At 39.6% G+C, this 16,670-nt stretch overlaps 14 protein-coding genes and 1 non-coding gene across 15 annotated transcripts; 7 read left to right on the forward strand and 8 right to left on the reverse strand.

Moving 5' to 3' along the window:
- Positions 1–61: 61 nt before the first annotated feature.
- On the reverse strand, positions 62–568 carry VICG_02051 (uncharacterized protein; the record flags this gene model as incomplete). Its single annotated transcript, XM_007605434.1, has 1 exon — positions 62–568. One exon carries the CDS (start codon positions 566–568, stop codon positions 62–64), a length of 507 nt encoding a protein of 168 aa, XP_007605496.1.
- Positions 569–716: 148 nt separating this feature from the next.
- On the forward strand, positions 717–788 carry VICG_02293. Its single transcript has one exon. It is a non-coding gene; the product is annotated as a tRNA-Arg (tRNA).
- A 1,030-nt stretch (positions 789–1,818) lies between these two features.
- VICG_02052 (uncharacterized protein) lies at positions 1,819–2,952 on the forward strand (the record flags this gene model as incomplete). Its single annotated transcript, XM_007605435.1, has 1 exon — positions 1,819–2,952. The coding sequence occupies one exon, from the start codon at positions 1,819–1,821 to the stop codon at positions 2,950–2,952; it is 1,134 nt and encodes a 377-aa protein (XP_007605497.1).
- A 250-nt stretch (positions 2,953–3,202) lies between these two features.
- VICG_02053 (uncharacterized protein) lies at positions 3,203–5,230 on the forward strand (the record flags this gene model as incomplete). Its single annotated transcript, XM_007605436.1, has 1 exon — positions 3,203–5,230. The coding sequence occupies one exon, from the start codon at positions 3,203–3,205 to the stop codon at positions 5,228–5,230; it is 2,028 nt and encodes a 675-aa protein (XP_007605498.1).
- A 196-nt stretch (positions 5,231–5,426) lies between these two features.
- VICG_02054 (uncharacterized protein) lies at positions 5,427–6,251 on the forward strand (the record flags this gene model as incomplete). The annotated part of the gene is made up of 1 exon (XM_007605437.1): positions 5,427–6,251. The coding sequence occupies one exon, from the start codon at positions 5,427–5,429 to the stop codon at positions 6,249–6,251; it is 825 nt and encodes a 274-aa protein (XP_007605499.1).
- A 173-nt stretch (positions 6,252–6,424) lies between these two features.
- On the reverse strand, positions 6,425–6,838 carry VICG_02055 (uncharacterized protein; the record flags this gene model as incomplete). Its single annotated transcript, XM_007605438.1, has 1 exon — positions 6,425–6,838. The coding sequence occupies one exon, from the start codon at positions 6,836–6,838 to the stop codon at positions 6,425–6,427; it is 414 nt and encodes a 137-aa protein (XP_007605500.1).
- A 235-nt stretch (positions 6,839–7,073) lies between these two features.
- VICG_02056 (uncharacterized protein) lies at positions 7,074–7,439 on the reverse strand (the record flags this gene model as incomplete). Its single annotated transcript, XM_007605439.1, has 1 exon — positions 7,074–7,439. The coding sequence occupies one exon, from the start codon at positions 7,437–7,439 to the stop codon at positions 7,074–7,076; it is 366 nt and encodes a 121-aa protein (XP_007605501.1).
- Positions 7,440–7,686: 247 nt separating this feature from the next.
- On the reverse strand, positions 7,687–8,187 carry VICG_02057 (uncharacterized protein; the record flags this gene model as incomplete). Its single annotated transcript, XM_007605440.1, has 1 exon — positions 7,687–8,187. One exon carries the CDS (start codon positions 8,185–8,187, stop codon positions 7,687–7,689), a length of 501 nt encoding a protein of 166 aa, XP_007605502.1.
- Positions 8,188–8,361: 174 nt separating this feature from the next.
- VICG_02058 (uncharacterized protein) lies at positions 8,362–8,778 on the reverse strand (the record flags this gene model as incomplete). The annotated part of the gene is made up of 1 exon (XM_007605441.1): positions 8,362–8,778. The coding sequence occupies one exon, from the start codon at positions 8,776–8,778 to the stop codon at positions 8,362–8,364; it is 417 nt and encodes a 138-aa protein (XP_007605503.1).
- Positions 8,779–8,972: 194 nt separating this feature from the next.
- On the reverse strand, positions 8,973–10,514 carry VICG_02059 (uncharacterized protein; the record flags this gene model as incomplete). Its single annotated transcript, XM_007605442.1, has 1 exon — positions 8,973–10,514. One exon carries the CDS (start codon positions 10,512–10,514, stop codon positions 8,973–8,975), a length of 1,542 nt encoding a protein of 513 aa, XP_007605504.1.
- Positions 10,515–10,746: 232 nt separating this feature from the next.
- Positions 10,747–11,652, reverse strand: VICG_02060 (uncharacterized protein; the record flags this gene model as incomplete). Its single annotated transcript, XM_007605443.1, has 1 exon — positions 10,747–11,652. One exon carries the CDS (start codon positions 11,650–11,652, stop codon positions 10,747–10,749), a length of 906 nt encoding a protein of 301 aa, XP_007605505.1.
- Positions 11,653–12,164: 512 nt separating this feature from the next.
- Positions 12,165–13,880, forward strand: VICG_02061 (uncharacterized protein; the record flags this gene model as incomplete). The annotated part of the gene is made up of 1 exon (XM_007605444.1): positions 12,165–13,880. One exon carries the CDS (start codon positions 12,165–12,167, stop codon positions 13,878–13,880), a length of 1,716 nt encoding a protein of 571 aa, XP_007605506.1.
- A 205-nt stretch (positions 13,881–14,085) lies between these two features.
- VICG_02062 (uncharacterized protein) lies at positions 14,086–14,583 on the forward strand (the record flags this gene model as incomplete). The annotated part of the gene is made up of 1 exon (XM_007605445.1): positions 14,086–14,583. One exon carries the CDS (start codon positions 14,086–14,088, stop codon positions 14,581–14,583), a length of 498 nt encoding a protein of 165 aa, XP_007605507.1.
- A 123-nt stretch (positions 14,584–14,706) lies between these two features.
- On the forward strand, positions 14,707–15,558 carry VICG_02063 (uncharacterized protein; the record flags this gene model as incomplete). Its single annotated transcript, XM_007605446.1, has 1 exon — positions 14,707–15,558. One exon carries the CDS (start codon positions 14,707–14,709, stop codon positions 15,556–15,558), a length of 852 nt encoding a protein of 283 aa, XP_007605508.1.
- Positions 15,559–15,864: 306 nt separating this feature from the next.
- Positions 15,865–16,584, reverse strand: VICG_02064 (uncharacterized protein; the record flags this gene model as incomplete). Its single annotated transcript, XM_007605447.1, has 1 exon — positions 15,865–16,584. One exon carries the CDS (start codon positions 16,582–16,584, stop codon positions 15,865–15,867), a length of 720 nt encoding a protein of 239 aa, XP_007605509.1.
- Between the last annotated feature and the right edge of the window lie 86 nt (positions 16,585–16,670).

Below are 16,670 nucleotides of genomic sequence, written 5' to 3' on the forward strand. Positions count from 1 at the left end.
CGTTTAAATGTAAAGATTCTTCCTCCTCTGCTTCGTGGAATTTTAATAACAACCCTATGGCCTATTCGTCGTGATTCATGGCGTTGTTCTGGTTTGTAATAGTACTTTCTTCAGCCTCTCTTCTTTTTGGAATGGCAATAAAAGACGCCTTAGATTTCTTGTTGAATGCCGTCGAGTTGATCTCAGACGACTCTTCCACCAGACTCTTTTTAGCAAAACCCCCACTTGGCTTTGGTATGTCCCTTAAATTACCATTTTCGGAATCAAAGCTCTTATCTTTTTTATCTCCTGCGCTAAAGCTTGGGCTGAGGATGTTGTCCTCTGGTCTTGACTCTCCTTTCCGTCCCTGGAAGATATTTTCCTCACTGAAATTTGATTTGATGCTGTCTATTCTATCGTGAATGTTTTTCTTATATGCCTCAATAATGGTGCTTTTGAGGGCTGTCAGGGGAGGTATATCTTCAACGCCATTTTCTGACATAATTGCTCTCATCTCCTGTTTTGTCAACTTTGTGTAGTCAAAGTCTTTGCTGAGATATTCCTCCCGTGTTAGTTTTTGAGAAGTCATGGGTGGTGATTTTCAAACAACGAAAAAATTTTTGAGGCAGGACAATAGATCATCAAAATTGTGCGCAGGTGCACATATATTTGACTGCTGTTAAATTATTTGGATTATATTATACAAAGGGATGAGGTCTGGGAATTGGGTATTGGGAGGATGCGTAGCGCAATGGTAGCGCAACGGTCTTCGGAACCGTTGGTTGCGGGTTCGAGTCCCGTCGCATTCGGATCAAGTGTATTTTTGCCTTAGACCGCTGCATAACACACAAACTTACTACTGCTAGAAGCCAACAACAATATGCACACTTTGCCAACCCAAATATTTAATTTTACACTGTTCTATCCAATCAAAACGTATGCGTTTATCAGTATCTGAGCCGCAGCACCTAAATAGTAATCGATTGGAGTCGAGTATCTCTGATACATCAAATACATCTTAATTATATCCCCTGCAATCCACACCACAAATAATTCTCTCGGCTTTGTCTTGTTTCTGCTGTAATACCTAATGTGAAGGGCAGATATTAAACCTCAATGCCAATTGCCATTTTCATGAAAACAAATGAAAAATGCAGTTCATCCAGGATTTTTAGGAGAATGATGAATCCAATTAGTCCTGTCGCAAGCCATTGGCTGGAATGCCTGGTCCTAATCAATAGATTTGAAAGGGGAAGTGTCTGTCCAGAATGGGGTGGTGCTGCAGATTTCTGCATTTCAAACTTTCATTTTAAGTAGAAACAGATGCAGCGCAATGCATATGGCAAATTGGTACGTCATTGCTATATCTGTACTTGAGCTTATACTTGAAAATAGCTTAAGAACATTTGCAGCAATGGTTAGCAGGCTCAAAACCGAACTGTACGTAATTTTCCGGGCATACAGCTGCGGAACAAATCCAACTATTGGCGATAGAATGAAAGCCAAGTCAAACAAGTTCGTGAATACGGTCTTTTGATTTCCCAGAGAGACGCCTTCGTTGCTGTATTTCATGGGCTAGAAAAGAAAAAATAAATAATAAATGTGCAAACAGCATACAAAACTACTACAGCTTGCATATATTATAGGCCTAAATTTATTTCGTGCGTTTATATGTGATCAGTTGGCATCTGGATTATAGCGGCCTATTTGGCCACAGCATCAGTTCTAAGCTGAATAACAAGTTTTATAAGCAACACTGCATTAGTTTATAATTGGCCACATTTTCTTGTGATTTTCTGCTTGGCTCTGTCTTTTCAGCATTTCTCTGGATTGGCCCCAATGAACAATCCGTTCTCTCCAAGCGGAGACAATCAAAGTAAACAGGGAAACGCAAACAACACCACCAATATATTTGAACAAAATGCAAGCAAGCAATCTGGTACAAATGTCTTTAGCAACACCCAGCCGAGCACAAACATTTTCGGCAGTAATTTTTCAAATCCATTTGGAAGTGCACAGATGCCACCCAACCAGATAAGCTCTTCAGCCCCGCCACAGAATAGCCCATTATCTAGCGGTGCACCGCCTGGCTTGCAGTTTAGCTCAGGAAATAATCCCTTCACCACACCAGCGATTCCCTCGTCAAATTTGCCATTCAATACTGCTCAACAATCCACAATGCCTCCTGGCAGTTCTGTATTCGACAATACCCAGCAAAACATCTCACCAACATCCGGAATAAATCAGTTTTCTAGCAGTGCCAACAATCCCGTTGGTGCAGAACCATCAAGTACTGCTCAGACGTCATTATTTTCATCAAATGCAACGCCATTTGGAAGTAATCAGCAAGCACGTAACAGCACAGCGCCTAGTGTTAATCCATTTGGAACACTGCAGCAATCGTTTGACACCCAGACGCCATCTACCACACTATCTAATATCGAGACACCTTCTGCTAGGGACACCACGTTCGGCCAGTCTAGAAAACCAGCAGATCAGAGCTCCCTGATGTCCTCAGTGAAAGACAATAGCATCAATCTATACAACTTGACACTTCAAGAGGCTATCGACAGACATTCCAGCATTCTTGAAACAAACATCAAAGATTTCGAAAGAGATGCACAGAGTATTTTTGAAAGGGACCTTCAGCTAATAAAGAATAAGAACAACTATATTTCGATTAGAAACAAGATTGATGAGGAAAATGTAAGGCTGGATGAGCTCAGTCAGGTTCTTGATTATTTCGAAGAGAGACTATCCAGTATTGAGGATGAGCATAGAGGTGCTAGTGTTTCAGATTCTGCTAAGGTTATTGAAGATTTCGAGACTATTTGTGATAAATTTTATAAAAAAATCGAGTCGTTCAAGGATGAGCAGGGGGAGGTGCTTGATCTAGTCAACGAAAACTATCAAATTATTGAAACTATTGATAGAAAACTCGACATTCTGTCTCAGATCAAGAACATTAAGTAAGAAGATTAAATAAGTTAATGTTTAGTCCGGAACAATTCCCCAATTTCGTTTTGTTTTATTGCTGAATGGATACGTGGACAATTTTGTTGCATTGTGCTGTACTCTATCAGGTTACTTACCGGAGTTTATATTTAATTGCTTAATATTTCTTGAATGCATTTTTAGTGCCCGTTCTCGCATTTGTTCTAGAACACTCATTGGTATTTTCTAGAAATTTTTGAAGATAAAAATTTTCAAATGAAAACCTCCCATGAATCTCGGAATTGACATAGGATCCATTAAGACTGTCATATACAGCACAAACGGCAATGGCATAGCAATTGAAGACGAATTCGGAAAAAAGGAGATAAAAACTGTCATCGAGAGGACTAGTCCGATTCGCACATTCGGCAACGGCGTGTGCGGAGATTCAGTAAACAATCTCGCACGGAGGAAAAGACACTTCTTTGGCAATATACTAGTGCCAGAGAACCAAGAGAATCTTCTTATGTTTCTAAATTACCTCGATAGGACCATTAGACTCAAAAACGAATACAAAAATGCTTGTCTTACGATCCCTGAGTATTTTGACGAAGAGCAGAAGAGAGTTCTAAGGTCTGTCGTTGAGATCAGTAATTTGGACGTGTGCTCATTTATGACCCATCTTACTAGCGTGGCTGCATGTGCTGCACTCAGGAATCTTCAGATTGCTCAGGATTTTATGATTATTGATTGTGGATATTCAAAGACATCTGTTGGGCTCTTTAAGTTTGTAGATAACAGGTTGATGCCTGTTAAAAGATGGTGCATTAGAAGAGGTGCCACCGATTTTGACGAGGCTGTATTTTCTATTCTAATACGGAACTACAATCTTCCTAACAATGAGGTTTCAAGAGAAAAGATTTTCAAAGAGGTTAACACAATCAAAAAAGGATTGAACACTTTGGAAACAGTAAGCACCCGCATAATTTCTGAGGACTACCAGCTAGTGAACATGGAAATCAGCAGATCTGAGTATCTCAGCGCCCTTGAATCTACCCTTGAAGAGTTAAAAGCTTTCTTTTCAATGATCAAGGAGGAGTCAAAGTTCGACGGATATGTTGAAGTTGTGGGAAACAATTCCAACAATGCATACATACAGGAGATTCTCAGCACGCTCTCCTACAACACAACTCTCAACACATCCGAGTCGGCCTCTCTTGGCGCCTGTCTCGCCCTGGCGGTTAATTCAAGAAAAATGCAATTTAGAGTTGATGAGATCCTGGGCAGTGACATATTTGTAAAGATAGATGGGGAGGATGTAAAACCCACTCTTGTATTTTCCCATAACTCGCCACTAACTTTTGAGAATGTTAAAATCAGATATAATAGAAAATCCAGCTTCAATATTGAAGTATTTGAAAATGAAAAAAAGATTGGATTGATCAAAATAACTAAGAAAGAGACTGAGGCGCCCGAGACGGTTGTTGTTTCTGCCAGGATTACCCCATTTATGACATTTGAGGTTAGCTCTGTCGCTGTTAGATCTGAGAATAGCCAGGGCTCTTCACCTGACAGTCCTCAAAATCTTCTATTTGAGTTTGAATCATTTGGGCTGAGCGAGAAGGTGCTGAACGAGATGAAAGAGATGGATCAAGAATTCAGCAAGACTGAGAATGAAAAGAAGAGTGTCGAGCTGATGCGTAATCATCTTGAAAATTTCCTAGACTCATTCGACAGCTCTATAAATAGGGTGTTTCCAGGGCTTATTACAGCCGAGGACAGTAAAAAGATAGATGCCATAAGAGACTCCTTTTTTGAGTCTCAGCCTGTCACTTCGAGCATTAAGGAGGAGGAAGATCTGAAAAGCAGCATTATTTCTTCTCTTGACTTTATCAGCGACAAATTAAAGGCAGTCGAAGACAATGTTCGATCGGAGGGTTCAGAAATCCTGAAGAAGTTTGATTCAGAAATATCAAAATATTTAACATTCAGCACCTCGGCTCTCCGATCGTTGCACAATTCAATATACTGTCTTAGGGGATACCTGTCTACTCTCAAGCTTGATATTGAAAATGCGCAGTCCTTTGATAGAAATGTATTTGAGAAACTAAAGGCCGATGTTCAAAAGAACATTGAGAAGGCTATGGACGAAGAGGACAAGGAAAGGAAGAAAAAAGAGGAGGAGAAGAAGTCTGCTAAAGCAAGTGGCTCGTCAAGCGATGGCTCGTCTAATGATCCGGAAAAAAGTAGTCGCGATGAGTGTCAAAAGGAGAATGACTCACATGTCTGCGAAGACAAAGATAGGAAAGGATTATAAATTAGGATTTAGCTATTAAATATCTTTGTTTTAAGAAAATCTTTGCGGTAAAGTGCATTTGTAGTTTTTTATATGCAGCTGAGAGATGTACAGTATTCATATAGTATAAATCCTAGTTTTATTCTTGATTGACTTTTTACGATTTCTCCTTTATATCTCCTTTTAACTATTTAAAAAAAATTGAATCCATCCCCTCATGAAGTTAGCGTTTAACGTGAAATCAGCCTTGCTGGCATTATCGTCATATAACTTACTAGGACAAGTCGGAGCAACATCCGGAGATGATACAACTACGGTTGTGAATCTACTGAATTCTCTAAGCGGAAATGTTAAAAAGCTGGAAGAGGAGTCAGCCAAGGCAAGTGCAGGAAGTGTCAATGAAGAAGAGAAGGCAAAAATAGACACCAGTATGAATGCTTTAGTTGAAACTTGTGCCAACGAGTTAGTGAAGCTTGTCAGAAGCACGCTTAAGTTAAGCTATAAACCAGACATGAAAGATGACGAACTCAAAAAGCATATTTTGACGCAGCCTGGACTGCTGGAGTTAAAGAACTTTTTACAGAATGCAGTTAAAGAAGGCCAGGGGCGTATAAGCGAATTATTTAACGTTTTAAAAGAAATTCTCCTCAGCGATCCAGTTGCAAAGCCGGAGTCAAAAGATCTTATTGCTGTTCTTTTCGATAAGAACGTTTTCAGCGACGGCTCTATTGCGGTTTTCACTGAAATTAAAGAAAAGAAGGAAAACTATACTATAGACACATTTACTCAACAGTGTGTGCCTGTTGTTGATGATCTCCACAAGTTGATTGAGAAGTCAGAGAAAACAGGCGCAGGAGGTCTCAAAGAAGAGCTCGACGACCAGGTCAGTAGTGCCAAAACAACACTTTACATTTACATTGGTTTGAATATCGTTCTTCTATTGGTTGCCATTTTACTTGGATACTCAATTTTCAAAAGAAATAAAGGTGACGAGTATGCAGAGGAGACTACATCGCCAAGAGTGTCGACACCGGCAGCTTAAATAAGCAATAAATTACCTTAGGACCCATTTGGCCATTGCTCTATTGATACTCTATCTATATAACTAGATATTCAAAACAATAGTTAAATTTACACAGCGACTCCATTGTTTAACATAGCCGAAGTAGCCATATAGCTTTTAACACAAGCCAGCTAGTACAGAGGTCTTTATTTTTAAATTTTATCGTTATTTTCACGAACAGTATCAATATTATTCAGCTTCATTCTTATCCTCACTACTTCTTGCATCATTCTTGTCGTTGTGGATATCACCAATGCAAATAGCAGGATCATTATTCCTAGCAGTACTATCTTTGTTTGGACATCAACACTGTAGATAAATGGCATTTTTGGATATGAGTGTCTGTGTTTAAAGTTTTCCTGAGGAGGACTAGCCACTATTTCAGGAATAAATACCTCTGGACTATTGACTGTCTTGACTTGATGATCCATTCCTGCAAGGTCGTGTTTTTTATCAAGCGAGGGTTTCTTGATGCCATGTTCTTCGTTAAAGCCATCCACCAGCAGGGCGGCAGGCTCAACAAAGTCAACCATACATTTAGCAATGCTAAGAAGCACCAAAAGCATCTATGTTGTGTCTCGGATTTATTTTAGATTTCAATTGAGACTGTTTCAGAAATTTATTTTGATATAAAGATGCAATGGGATGTTTATACAATACGCATGCAAGATATTGCTGGCTAGATTTTAAAGCTATGCTATTCACATCTTTTTACTGCAGCTATATATTACGTTGAAGCATTCCCAAACATTAAATGCTAAAAAGACTACAAGTGGATGTGTTTTAAATATTAATTTAGATTTAATTAACCTTTAAGAGATTTTGGAGCAGCGATGATGATACTTCTGGATTACCGCTGTGAGATACCAATTCGGCACCTTTAGGACTCTGGCCAGAGCTCTGGCCTGGGTTGTTTTCTGGTGCCTCAGATGCTGAGCTACCTGCTTGCTGAGATATATTTGATGCTTGCGCTTGATTTTCAGATTTCTGCTGTGCCAGTTCGTTAGACTCCATTGGACTGCCATTTATGTTTTCAAGATTTAGGCTTGAGATATTACCGAGCTTCTTTTCTACCTCGCTGGTTATTTCAGGGAATTTTACGTACAAGACAAACAACGTAGAAAGTTGCAGAAGAATAATAACAATAAGTAGAAGTGTTTTGAACATTATTATTACGGCAGTGTTTTATTATATTTTCGACGTGAAACGTGTTTCACAAAAAGCTAGTCAATCAGGAGTGCTTTGCTAAAGCTGAGTTATACTATACGATTTTACTCAGTCATGAGGATTGCCTATTTAAAAATAGCCAGAATATTGCACTTTAGTAAAACCACTCCAACGGGCTTGACTTATAAATCTTCTTCAACTCCAAGGATTTGCCACATACAGCTTTCGTTTATGGTACATCCTTTAATCACAACTTCAATCTAATCTTGTCGATCAATATAGCAATGCATACGCATATAAAAACAGTAAATGCCAATATTAGTCTTCTGTACTCTCCTTCCTCCTTTTTTAGGTTACTTTCAAGCCTCTTTCTGGTTTCAGCTATGACCTTATCCAGCTCGTCCGTTGAAAAATCCAAGCTGGCCAGTTTAAGGGTACTTTTATCTAAGATTTTCTGGTTTAGATCTGCATACTCTAGTTGCCTATTGAGTAGTTTGAGTGTCTCCAGCCCTTCCCGTTCCTCAGGGTCTTCTTTTGCCGGCAACTCCCTGTTGCTTCGTACAATCTCTAATAAACGAGAGCGCCAAGCTTTAATTTTCTTCAAAGTTTCTGGATTCACCCCGTCCATGTCATACATATTCTTCTCAAACAGCGTAATCTTAGACTGCATCTCGCTTACAAACTGTTTCATCTCCTCCTGAGACTTTATTTCCGGGCTTTCTAACTTCTTCTCGATGATGCTGTCCATGGGCATAAACAATCACCACGAACATAACCCATTTCAATAAATTATCTATCCGTGAAATTAGATTTTTACGTGGCTGTGTTTGGTAGAGCCATCGGCTAATTAAAATAAACATCAAAACACCATCTGATAAGCTCGTGCGCTGCGATCTATTGCAAGCAGATTTCACAAATATATTTACTTTATATCCTCGAACACATAACTTATCGGAAGAGTATAGCAAATCATTCCTTGGTCATTTGGTGGAAACGTCTCCAAGACAATGCTGACATCAGACTCTGAAAGCCCATTAGGCCCTGTAGAGAGTATTCTTTTAAATTCTGATGCTTTGATGTATCCTGTCTCGTCAGGGTCATAAAACCTAAAGGCCTCCTCGATCTTTTCTTTACTCAATCCATGTACTTGGGCCTTGTATATAAAATCAACAAATTCTTCGAGAGGAATGTGGCTTTTGGTGCAGCAATCTCCAAAGCTATCTTCCACGACATATCCAGCACTCCTAAGCGCCTTCACAATGTTTATCTGTGGCATTAGGTTAGATTCGTCGCAAAACAGAGCAAAGATCTTTTCAAAATCACCTCTTAGCCTTTCCATGGGTAAGGAGATAAAAATCTAAGAAAGATTACATAAAATCAGATGATCTTTGGCAATATTTAATTATCAATCTTATGTGCAAGAGTTTAAAAACCACAGATTTGCCAACCTTCTTGAACAATATCGTATAGATGGAACATACTGGATACATTAAAGCTTTATAAAACAAGAGGTGCCATAAGTGATTCACTAATTTATAGATTTTCCTCCTCACCCTCGAAGTACGTAACAATAATATCATAGGCCTGTCTGGCTATAACACTACTGGTTGTGGGATTTTGCAACTCCTCGATCTCATCTATAAACTTAGTATCAATCAATATTTGGATTACAGGGTTTATTCCGTATTTCTGTTTGATTTTCTCGCCAGCTTCAAGGGAACAGCGGACACAGTCCAAAATCTTGGACTGAGATTCAGGAAGATTTCCAACAGCCTTTAGGTAATTCTGAAGCGCCTGCAATGCACCCATGTCCAATAGCTTTTGCAGGTATTGCGGATTCGCCTTACAGAAATATAGCATATTAAACAGCGCAATTCCTGCTTCCTTTTTGATGAAAAGATCGTGCTTGTTGACAGAGTCAATAACCAGTCCAACCAAGTCACCCTCGAGCACATAGACAATTTGTGTTGCTGATCCTGCTGTAACATTTGAGAGGAGCCAGCAGATCTCCTTTCGTATTCTTGGCAGCTTCTTGTTGTCATACAAATAAAATATTGGATGGAAAAACTGCAAGAATCCCATGCTAATAACCGCATTGGTCTGTTCTTCAGTGCCAGTAACGATATTTCCAAGGGTTCTTACGATTGGGCAAATAGCAGAAGCGCCAATTTTAGACAGTTTATTGTCGCTATCAGGCTTCTGGAGAGCTCCACAAAAGTTACTCAGAAGATCAAACATCCTTTTCATAGCTGACGACTTGAGAATGGAGTCAGTCATTTCGGATGATGCATCAGCAAGATATGACAAGCACCAGAAGGCATCTGAAACTAAATCTTGATCATTGATCTGTATTACCTTCTCAATAACGAAAAATGATTTCTGCATATTTTCCAGCGTTGGGGCTGGATATCTGCCTCTGTTAAGATTTGAAACAAGCCATACCAGATTTCTCAAAATCTTAATATTGCCGCTGGTGTTTATATATTTGAGAATCAAATCAGCCACCTTTTGAAGAGCGCCTGCTTCGAGAATAATGTCTCTGAGCGCCTCGCTGTCACCTGAAATATTGGCCAACGCCCAGACACTTTGATCAAGTATTCCTTCGTCGTCTTCGGATATCATTTTTACAAGAAGTGGAACGGCGCCTACATTTACAACGTATTTCGTCTGTTCTGAGTTTCCCGAGGCAATATTTGTGATAACCCATGCAGCCTCGAATCTGCATTTTGAAGAAAGAGGATTGTCACCGAACTGAGTATAAAAGTTCTTGTCTAGGAGTTCAACAAACCTAGGCACAATTCCAGAAACGACTATATCCTGGATGGGTGGGTTCACATCAATGCTTAGTCGTGTTCTGCAATCGTATGTTCCTCCATAAATATCCTCCAAGTTGTTTGAAAATAGCAAGCTTTTTGTGGCTTCAAACGTATTGCTTGACTGTGCCTCTCTGGTTGAGACACGCTTCTTGTTCAGCAGTTCCTCGGTCCTCTGTCTTCTCAGTTCGACCTGTTGCTCCTCTCTCCTTCTTCTCTGGTTTGCGGGGTCTTTTTGCTTTGAGACTGGATTCGCACACATGATGGGCAGACAAAAGCTCATTTTAATAAAGATAGTAAAGCCATGCAGGAAGAAGTAAAAGCACCCTAAAGATGTGACAGGCATGCATGCACTATAAATTAACCCATGCCCTTATCGCATATTGTAAAACTAAAATACTTCTTCAATTCAACAAGCATCTTGTATCGGCTAAAGTATTTAATAAACCAAAATATGAATCTGGGCGTATATTAGACGGCTTTACTTGTGTTCATCACAGAAAATAATCTGGGATCTTTGATACTGCGTAGTCATCTGGCCTCTCGGGAGAAGGATCGAACTGTGTAAAGTCATAGTGGCCCTTTTCGTCCATTTCCATAAGAGAAGCAAAGTTGCCGCATCTATAGCAGTAATTAGGTGCACTGAATATTGTCACGCACTCTTTATCGTGATTCCAGGAGTATCCATCATTTACCAATTGATGTGCACGGCATATAAGTCTGAGGTTGTTTCTTTTGTTGAATGCTTCAGTTATATCAGGCCCAAATGTGAATCCCGCACCTCTTGGAGAGACTCCCCACCCATGGCTCTCCTCTGGATCAGACCAGAGCAGATCACACATCATTCCCTCGTGAGGTATCTCGATTTTTCTATCAAAATTCTTCAGTTCATCTACTGTGCTGAAAGAAGGACTCAATCCACCATGGCAGCAGAAGGTATCATTATTTACAATGGCTGCAATCGGTAGATAGTCAAACATGTCTGTAAATGTCTTCCAAACATTGTTGTTTCCGTACTTTCTAAAGCACTCATCGAAGAATCCGTAGACCTGTGTTATCTGCCTGCTTTCATGGTTGCCTCTGAGAAGCCATATTCTGTCTGGAAACTTTATTTTCAAGCACAAGAGGAAGGAAAGCGTTTCCACAGAGTGGTATCCCCTGTCCACATAGTCTCCCATGAACAGATAGCTTGTGTAGGGTGGCATTCCGCCTATTTTGAACAGTTCGAATAAGTCGTGCAGTTGGCCATGGATGTCTCCACAGATAGTGACGGGCGACGGCACTGAAACGACATTTTCTTCCTTTGAAAAGATGTCTATGGCCAGATTACAGATTATTTGGACCTCCTCTTCGGTTGGCTGGATGCATTTGCTGAGTCTAAGTAGAATTTCTTCAATCATGAAGGGCACGAGAAACTAGCAAAAGTGCTATAAATAAAATCTAGCAGTGAAAAGTCGACCTATGCAAATGATATTTGATTTAGAAATGAAGTACAAAGGTAAGTGAAGATGTCCAAGTGAGGCTTGCATATCTATAAGCATAGCTATTCCATGAAGGGAACAGGCAGCAACAGACGATTATTAATGTAAATAGCCTTTGAAGTTTGTGTAGTGCTATGGAGGAAAAGCCCCCATCTGCAAATGCAATGTAGTATTAGCAATGCTTGTTTAAGTAGCCAAGATTTCTAATTGCGAAATTCTAATTGCTGGTAACTGATCTATTTTACTGATGTAAAAAGTGATTCCACGCCAGAACGTAGCATTCTGCATGCTAGTACTTTCTTTTTTAATAGCTGGCCTCGCCATGCACACCAAGGGATGCTTGCAGATGAAATACCATGGGTTTGTTTGGCTCCTTTTATTTTCAGTTTACAAAGATATTCGTAAAATTTTATACTGCCCTTTAAATAAACATGTGTGGCTGGACGGACAAAAATTCACCAATTCCCGTTCTAGTTCGATGTTTCAGAGCAAACAAGATACTGCAGATACTAGTGCCATTGTCACTTGCAATTATTGCATTGAGTAGCTATTTGAATGTCCTTGCCACCAACTCCTTTTCGGCGACAAATACACTGTACTCCAGGAGCAAGTATGCAGATGGATTCGAGTCCTTCAAGCTATCTCTTGGCATCGTGTTTACACACTACTTCTTCTCACAGCTATCTGAATTCATTTCCAAAGTATGCTCGTTGGTCGTGTTCAAAGCTTTTCTTTGCGAATCAGTCAATAAATACACCCAGCTAGACTATTCTGAGTTTCATATGAAAGGAAGTGCAAAAATACAAGATAACATCAGCAGATCGAGCAGGGCTGCTCGTGAGGTATCAATAGCACTGTTCTTTGAAATACCAAAGGCAATAATTGAGTTTATATTTTCGTTTTGGAGTATCTATAATCTTCTTAATCCAAAGCACTTTGGAATATTTATTGCTTTGTTCTATGTTTGCGTAATTTTTGCCTTCTTCATAGCATTTTACGCTTATAAAAATGATAAAATGAATATTTTTCTATATAAAAAGTCATTTACCCCACTGGCTGATATCCTCCACAACTACGATATTATGAAGGCCTTCAATAAGGAAAGGCGCGAAGCAAGAGTCTATTCCGACTCGCTCAAACCCTTTGTCAAGCGATCACAGAGTTTCCAGGCATGCAATGCTATGCTTCTATTTATTCAGAAAACGGTGCTCTTTCTTCCTCATGTTTACGTCTTTTACAACACTTCACAAGGGGTAGTTGTGTGGAGGAGCGGGGAGTCGAGTCTCAATCTCCAGGAGCTTTTGGAGTATAACTCCTTCTTTAACTCCCTGAAGAAGTCCGTGATAGCCTTGCGAGACAAGGTTTTCATTTTGATCAAGGAGATGGCCGAAATGAAATCTGATCTTAGCTTTTCGTCCAAGTCTGATATCAGTGAGACTGGTCTGATATCAAAGAAGTCCTTTGATTTGAGCATAAGGCTTCGAAATGTGGATCTGTATGCAGGCAACAACTTGATTCAAAAAAACCAAAGCCTTATAATCAATAAAGGCGATAAAATAGCCATTACAGGTGTCAACGGGGCTGGAAAATCGGTCTTTATCAAAACCTTGCTAAAATTTTTCAAAAATGAAGGGGAGTTCTACATCGACGATATTCTTGTTGAAAATATCTCTTCGAAGTCTCTCAGGGAGCTGATTGCCTACGTGCCCCAGGATCCTCATATTTTCAACAACACTGTCCTATATAATTTGGGATATTCACAGAAGAACATAGACGAAAAGAAGATTCACGAGTACTGCCAGGCGTTTGGACTTCATGAATTTTTCAAGTCTATGAGAGATGGATATTACACGGAGTCAGGAGAAAAAGGAAAGTATCTCAGTGGTGGCCAGAAGCAGAGAATTAGTTTTATGAGAGCAGTTATCAAGGATGCGCCCATAATTGTGATGGATGAGCCAACAGCAAATATTGATAGAACATCAGAGCTGGATTTGATTAACAAAATCCTCACTTTATGCAACGATAAGACGTTTATTTTGATTGTTCACAACCACGACTTGCTGAAGAAGTTTGATAGAATTCTGTACTTTACAAAGGAAGGCATTATCGGTTACGACTCTTATGAACAGTTTGCTAATAGAAGCTAAAAATACACTAGAATAAATATGATTAATTTAGCATTCATTAATATATTATGAAAACTTGTCTGCTGAGGATACCGATCTAAGGGCAGCTTGTTTGAAGAATACACAACATTGAAACAGATTATCCATGCAACAGGCCGATCATAGCAGTAAGTAAAGTACTGCAGTCTTGCTTGCTCGCTTTGAAAACATTAAAAATTTTCCACCCATGAGGTTTAACATAAACATCACAGGTGAATTTGACAATATCAAGGGTCTGAGAGTAGCTCAGCGGTATTACATAGACATTCGATGTGGTGCCTGCAATACTCTCCATCCAAAGACCATTTTCATAGCCGAGGAAAATTGGAGAACCATGAAAATAAGGGAGCTTGCTAGAAGAGAGGAAACTTTCAACGTTGTCGTACAGTGCAGAAACTGTGACAATATGATGGGCATCGTAATCCTGGAACCTGAGAATCAGTTTGAATTTGAGGAAGATTTCTATCTATCACCGGTTATTAATGATAAATGCCATGTTTCAACTATCCTATCCGACAGGGCGGTGGTGACAAATGTGGATGGGCTGATTTTGGATGCAGTGAGCAAGCAAGAAGAGATCTTTAGAAACTGCTCTTTCGACAAAAGAACACTCGCAGAAGACGACAACAAGGGCCGCACTATTGACATTCTCAAGTTTGATATCGAAGTTGAGCAAGTTCAATAAATGGTTTGAAATAGTCAAAGTTGTCTTTGATAGAGACATTTCCATTTTTAAAACGACTGGGCATGGTCTTGAGTGAATTGCCATGCATAGCTTCTTTTAAAAAATCTTTTTTCTACCCTGCCAATGAGGTTGGAAACATGCTGTATAATTTTTCTTTTAAGGACGATAGCAGGACTACCTGGCGAAGATGCCTTAAAACCCGACTATTTACATCCTAATGGCATAGTCTACGAAACCCTGATAGACTCACCAGAAGGTCCTTGTATTGTTCGTAACGTTGTAGCTAGAAATACTAATGATGGAGCCTCTGTTCGATGTATAAATGGCAAGCAGCTCAATAAAGACTATGATTTCATATTGACAAGCTTGAGAGTGTCTATTGAGCAGATCTTTGAGGATGGAATCAAAAGTTTTAAGAAGACGATCGTTGACAAGAGAAAGGAGGTATTGAAAGAGAAGAACTTCAAATTTAAACATGATGGGTACGAATATGAGTTAGAAACAGGGTATCTTGGCGTAGGCATTAAAAATTATTGGAAATTAGCAGAAAATCCCTTCCATGGCTCTGAGACTATGCACTATCCTTCGCACTTCAAGGATTTTTTAGAAAAAAACAGCTTACTATTGACCAAAGAGACGCCCGAAAGGTTTTTACGATGTTTTGGGAGGTTTTTTGACGGGTATATGCACAAGTATATAAAGTGGAGGGTGAACAACCCAGAGGATATTGTGAATTTTAACAGCGATGTCAGAAACAGTGTCAAGAGTAAGCTAATTGACAACATTTGTTATAGGTTGAGCATTGGAGAGCATGTTGGTAAGCTGTGCAGTGGAATGGAGAGTCAAAAAGACCAGAAAACTGGCGCAAAATTAACATGGGAAAACTGTATTGACGAGACTCAGAAGCTGATGGACGAAACATTGAAGAGTGCATATTCGCATATAGATGATAGTCAAGATGAGGAAGCTAACTAATTGTGCACTAAAGGTCAGTATATAGTTGAACCTTTAACACATCATGACTAATAATTTGAAATTAGCCCTAATGGGCTGCTCGATATATTATGGAACTATAAGACCATTGATAAATTCGAATAAATTAGATAACGATATAGACAAAATGATAATTTAGTATGCTGTCTAACGTTCTGTTTTTGGTTATTTCATATTAGATAAAACAGCATAATGTTGAGTGTTGTGATTAACCTTCAATGCCAACTGTTTTATTCAAATTGACACAGCAAGCCCGCAAAGTAGATTTTCGGTTCAATACTTTAGATTTCAATAAGTAATAGAAGGATTAGCTTCATCTATCATGTACAGCTCGGGCTCAACGTTTAGAAGATCCACACAGCATTTTTTAAAATCCATCTTCATATCAGTCAATCTAGCTTCTGGGTATCCATGGAGCACTTCGGCCATGAAGCAAGCATTAGTGGTTGTCTCTTGAATTAGGCCTTCTTTCGACTGTCTCCAGTTAATGTGCCGAGTTACCACAGTATTTCCTGATGCATAGAGAACCTCTCCGCATGGAATGTCAACAGTGGCATCAGCATTCAAAGCCATAAATTTGTCGCCTGCCCTTGAGAATCTCAGACTGAGTGTTTTAGTGGCCTTGCTTGCCATATCAAAGCCGCCAAATGGCAGAAGATACTTTAGCGAAAATGCGTTGTAAAAATCCACAAGTGGATTGATTGAAAACGGCTTGGAATCCGCTTTTGTTGTTCGCTTGGCCATGCTTTCTACGGAGCTGGGATACTTTTTGGCAGAAATACTCAATAGTTCAGATGCTTTTCTCCATAGTAGAATGCTGGGATGGCTCTGAACATTTGGGTAAGCAGAGATTTGCTTATGAGCCAGACTCCAGGATTCCTCAAAAAGGTTGTGAATGCCGTCTTTATCCAACTGGTTTAGATCAATGTCGCGCACAACCGCAAGGAAGATAGAGATTTGTGGCAGAGCCTCAAACACGCGTTTCTCAACCTCGAATGTGTGGCTCATATCGGATGGATATTTCTAGGAGCAAAATAAAAATTTGCCATCTGCGCATGAAAAGTTAAACACATTTTCAGACATTCCATACTCGG

Source organism: Vittaforma corneae (genome assembly GCF_000231115.1).
Source record: "Vittaforma corneae ATCC 50505 unplaced genomic scaffold supercont1.26, whole genome shotgun sequence".
NCBI classification, from domain to species: domain Eukaryota; kingdom Fungi; phylum Microsporidia; family Nosematidae; genus Vittaforma; species Vittaforma corneae.